Genomic DNA, 4,763 nt, shown 5'->3' on the forward strand with positions numbered 1-4,763 from the left:
CGTATTAGAAACGTCCGATTGGGTCGCGCAAGTTGCCATATCAAAGGTAATCGAATTTCCAACAAGTGCGTTTCACATTGTTTTCCAATCGGTTCAATAGTTCAAGTGTGACGGGCCAACACATATGAGAAACCTTCAATTTCTTCGGCTAAATTAGAACACAAAAATTTCTTCCATTGCCATGCAAAATTAGTAACTGTCAAATTATGTCCAGTTTCTTATTGTTTACGCATAGATCGCACTTTTACGAAGAAAGCAAGCTTTTGTCGAATAAAATCTATGGATAAATACCGTAGTTAGGAACAATTGAGTAAAGGTACAAAAATTCCAATTCTACTCTGTTTTTGTATCATTCTCCTATTTATATAGGAAACGTTAATTTAATTCATTTCGATTAGAAATAAATGTATTGCTTAACTAACAATTATTCATAAACAAATTTCATAATAATATTTTGTTTACATAAAGAAATAAGTGTTTTCCTTCACATTTTTCAATTTTAATATTTCATTCGGCCAGTGAAAATATTTTTTTTCCAATTCGGTCCGGGGGCATAAACAGTTGGCCATCCCTGGTCTAAACCACGTGGAAAACCGTATGTAGACTGACGATATAGTAACAACAGAACAGACGACGACAGCGCCACAACGGAAAGCGCGACAGCGAGGCAGCCATATTGCCATACAAATCATCAAGATTTCACAGAAACGAAGCTCATCAAGTTTTTTGAAGCGACGAAGAAATATTTTCTCACGATTCTTTTTCTAAAATATTTTCTACATCACTCCGCATGCTACTCTAACGCCCGATTTGCAATTTCGGTCTTGAAACTTTATAAATAATAAAAGTATGGTTTCTTTTTTTGTTATAGAATAAATTTGTTTACAAACACTTTTTCCAAAATCGGGCCTTACAGTGTCATGCGCCAAGATATAAGGAATATTTCGCCATCTCTATACACGACTGGGAGCCAAATCTGGCATCACTGACACAAAATATGAACTCAATGGCACGTAAATGAATGATACTGACTTCACACAGGGCCGGTTGTAGCAATATTGGCGCCCCGCCCAAGATTATCGTGGCGCCCCTTCAGAGGTTTAACATTTTTAAGAAAAGAAGACAAGGTAATAATATCAAACGATGAATCTGTAGCTAGATTGTAAAGATTGTTAAACTACAATATATAGCAGCTTTACTAATCTACACCGGACTGCGATGCCTCCCCCCCACACCGGCCTTGACTTTACGTTCACAAGAATAGATCTTGGGGGCCCTGGTAATAGTCACTACTCCCCTACATCGAAAGATATGAAAACTAGAATTCGTTCTCCTTATACATCATTTAATAAAATGATGTACAAGTATGTTCGTATAAATTTTGTGAAAAGAATTAATGTATTTAAAAGTCAGCAGCTGTCATTTTGAACATTTAATAAAATAACGACTATTTTAAAATTTACTGATTTTAATTGTTTAAATGAACACTATTTGTTATTAAAGAGACAATTTTTCGTTTAAATAATTCCATTAAGACACTCTAACAGAGTTATTTGTAGGTTTTGTATGTCAAGGTAAAAAATATACACGTGAAGATACATCATATTAATCTTATTTGTACATAGTTCTTAATAATTATTTTACATGCATATTAGTATTTCACGATTGTTCTAATGATTTCGTCTAAAGTAACTGGCGCCATTAATTGATTTTTCAGTTTTACGAGATTTTATATTGCCTCTGTTATAATTTTGTTCTCTCGAATGAGATCTTCGTCGTTTGTGGTGTTTTTTCGCTTTCCACGATTCTGTTGTAGTTCGTGAACATCTTTCTCGTTTTTCTCGATCTTTGGAACAAGAAGCGTACGTTGCCTCAGTACGCTCGTATGTGTGATTATATCGAGAATTAAAATTTCCATGATAATCCTCTGAATCTTGAAAATGACGATACTTTGACGGAGATTCGTTAAATGATAGGGATGAATCTAGTATTGCTTCATCAGGATGTCGATTCGATCTTGGAACATTTACAATATCTACAGTTTTAGTACCACAAGTTGCGTGTACTTCTGGTACTTGGGTGTATAACTCCATTTGCTGATTTATAACCTCTCGAAGAATTTCTGTATTTGATTTTTTATTTGTATGAACACCTCTATGTTTAGCTCTACGTCTTTTTAAATTACGTTCTTGTACGAGTAACTCTAAGAAAGATAACTTCCTATCTTCCTTATCATCAGATTTTCTGGAACAAAGTACAAATTTTTTATAAAATTGTATGAATTCGATAGCGCCTTAACTATCAACTAGCTTGGTAAGGTAAACGGAAATAAATATTACTTATATAAACTTACAGATTGTGATCGTCGGTAATATCGTGTCCAATGTCTATTTTAACTGTATTAGAAACAACATATTCATATAATACTTTCTTCTCGTCGCTAGTGAAATCTGTGAAGATTCTATCAGATGTTCTTGGAATTAATCGCTCACCCGAACCTATCATCAGTGTTAAGAAATTGTGTTTTGAAAGGAGATATACATTATAAATACAAGTTAAGTGAGGAAACATACAGTGGGTATCTTATATTATTTAAATATTCAGCAAAGGACATGAAAAAGGATATATAGAGCTTGTGCCAAGTACAACATTCATAACTTTCTGGAAAAAATTAAGCACTTTAAAACATGTAAAGATAATTTTTTAAGTTTTGTTTTACTACACTAACCAACTTTCATGGTTGGGTCCTTTTCCTTTGCTTCTTGTAAAATACTATTTTGTAGCGATGCATCTGCAATTGAAAAAATGTATGATAAATATAATATCAAACACTAGATCAACAAATACTTGTTTAAACTAAAATTTAGTTGTGAATCTATATAGCGCTTACCTAGCTTCATGGAGAAAGGAGAGCTTAAAGGTAACATTGGTTCGGACAATGGTACATCGAATTCAGCATAACCCTCTTCCTTCCACTGGCAAAACTCTAAATGCTGATCAAGCATTTCTTTCCCAATTCGATGAGACGAATTATATGGACATACTAAACGATTATCATTCTAGTAAAATAAATACATGTTATTTATGTATGTAGATTTGAGAGCTATCGACTAACTTACGTCAGTTTCTATACTCTCTACTGTCCAACCTAAGGCAGAAGTAATATTCGTAATATCTTGATGAACTTCTTCCGTAAAATCGTTTAAATTTTGACATTGACCTTCGCGTTGAATCGACGTACAATTCAACATTTCTGCTTATCGTTGCAAGCCGTTGCGTACGATTGAATCCTACTTAGACACGGCACGTGACCTCTCCGATTCGGCAGGTCGGTATTACAGCAGCTACTCTCTGCATAGAAATAATATTACCATTAGATATGCGGCAGCGGAGGAAAACTAGATGAAGCTGCTTGTTATTGCCATACAGTATAGTTTCTTTTCAACAACATATACTGTATACGTCTTCCCTTGAGGGATTCTGAATGCTTAGCGTAGTAATTTTGAGTACGTTGATAGTGCAAGCGTAAAAAGTTAATTGTACATTTTAATTGTTCGAAATGTGTTTACGTTACAATAGTTGCAATAAAGAATTATGAATGAAAAGGAAAAATAGGTGACAGGATATTCCAAGAAAACGAAATTTGTTACATTAGACATTTCTTTATTAGCGAGAAGAAAAAATAAATGAGGGGAAATCCCCAGAAAATAAAGTTTCTTAGTTTACACATTTTTTACATGAAAATTAAAACGGTTAGGTTGGGGTAGATTAATACATAAATAGCAAATGGATATTGAAACACTGACAAAAAGGGATTTAAATTCTGACCTGTAAAGTACAAACCTTTTTTTATTAACAAAATACTACAACAAACAAGAATGCTATACACTTATTATAAGATTATTAAACGTCCTATGTAGAAAGCAGTTATTGAACAAATATTATGTATAAAATTAGGTTGAGACGATACCGTATCTCTTGAACTGTCACGCTGTACATCTTAGTTTCATCTGTAAGAATAAATAAGTTTAGCAATACGTACTTTTTGAATTTATACTACTTTAATGTAAAAACTGATACTTACACTTCCTGATGAATCCACTATTATTTTCCTATTTCTCCTAAATATTTCTTGCAATGATACTGACCCCTTTATTGTCATAGAACCTACAATAATAAGTTAGAATGAATTACAATCAATCTGCGTGCAATAAACATGTAAATGTACATGTTTCATTACATATACATGAATCCAAATAAATTCATAGATGTGAATAACAAGTACTTTCCCACTTGAATGTAAAGATCAATACCTACATTTTTTGAAGACTCCATTACTAGTGTTGATTATTTCTGAGAAATATTTTGTTGCAATGGCACTGACCCCTTTTGATTGCAGTTACTGGTTGTAGAACCTGTGGTAAAAAGTTAGAACAAGTTGTAATAACTCAGTATGCAATAAACATATTAATATATATGTGTTAGTTATATATTAGCATGCATACATTGCAAAGACTTACTTTCTCTCCTTTACGCATATTTGAGTGTTTCCTATCTCTGATAAATATTTTGTTGCAGTGTCGCTGACCCCTTTCAATTGTAGTTTCTGGTCATGGAACCTGTCAGAAAAAATTAGAACGAATTGTAATCAATTTTTATACAATAAAACTGTAAATGTGTGTATGTTAGTTACTTATTTGTATCCAAGCATTTCAAATACTTGCTTTCTTTTCTTGTTTCATACAGCTTGGTTTTCGCCTTCG

At 32.9% G+C, this 4,763-nt stretch overlaps 1 protein-coding gene across 4 annotated transcripts; it reads right to left on the reverse strand.

Annotated features, from left to right (window-relative positions):
* Positions 1 to 1,594: 1,594 nt before the first annotated feature.
* On the reverse strand, positions 1,595 to 4,434 carry LOC128888301 (U11/U12 small nuclear ribonucleoprotein 48 kDa protein-like). 4 transcript variants are annotated; one of them, XM_054145033.1, is made up of 7 exons: positions 4,318 to 4,434; positions 4,085 to 4,167; positions 3,120 to 4,010; positions 2,891 to 3,059; positions 2,729 to 2,791; positions 2,574 to 2,661; positions 2,354 to 2,498 (listed from the first exon to the last, which is right to left on the reverse strand). In XM_054145033.1, exons 3-7 carry the CDS (start codon positions 3,249 to 3,251, stop codon positions 2,489 to 2,491), a joined length of 462 nt encoding a protein of 153 aa, XP_054001008.1. In that variant the 5' UTR covers positions 3,252 to 4,010; positions 4,085 to 4,167; positions 4,318 to 4,434; the 3' UTR covers positions 2,354 to 2,488. The 4 variants fall into 4 exon arrangements, with proteins under 4 accessions (XP_054001005.1, XP_054001006.1, XP_054001008.1 ...); XM_054145032.1 differs by having other exon boundaries at positions 2,354 to 2,661; XM_054145030.1 differs by lacking the exons at positions 2,574 to 2,661; positions 4,085 to 4,167; positions 4,318 to 4,434 and adding an exon at positions 1,595 to 2,244 and having other exon boundaries at positions 3,120 to 3,361.
* Between the last annotated feature and the right edge of the window lie 329 nt (positions 4,435 to 4,763).

The sequence above is a fragment of the Hylaeus anthracinus genome, unplaced genomic scaffold (assembly GCF_026225885.1).
Source record: "Hylaeus anthracinus isolate JK02 unplaced genomic scaffold, UHH_iyHylAnth1.0_haploid 11991, whole genome shotgun sequence".
Lineage (NCBI taxonomy): Eukaryota > Metazoa > Arthropoda > Insecta > Hymenoptera > Colletidae > Hylaeus > Hylaeus anthracinus.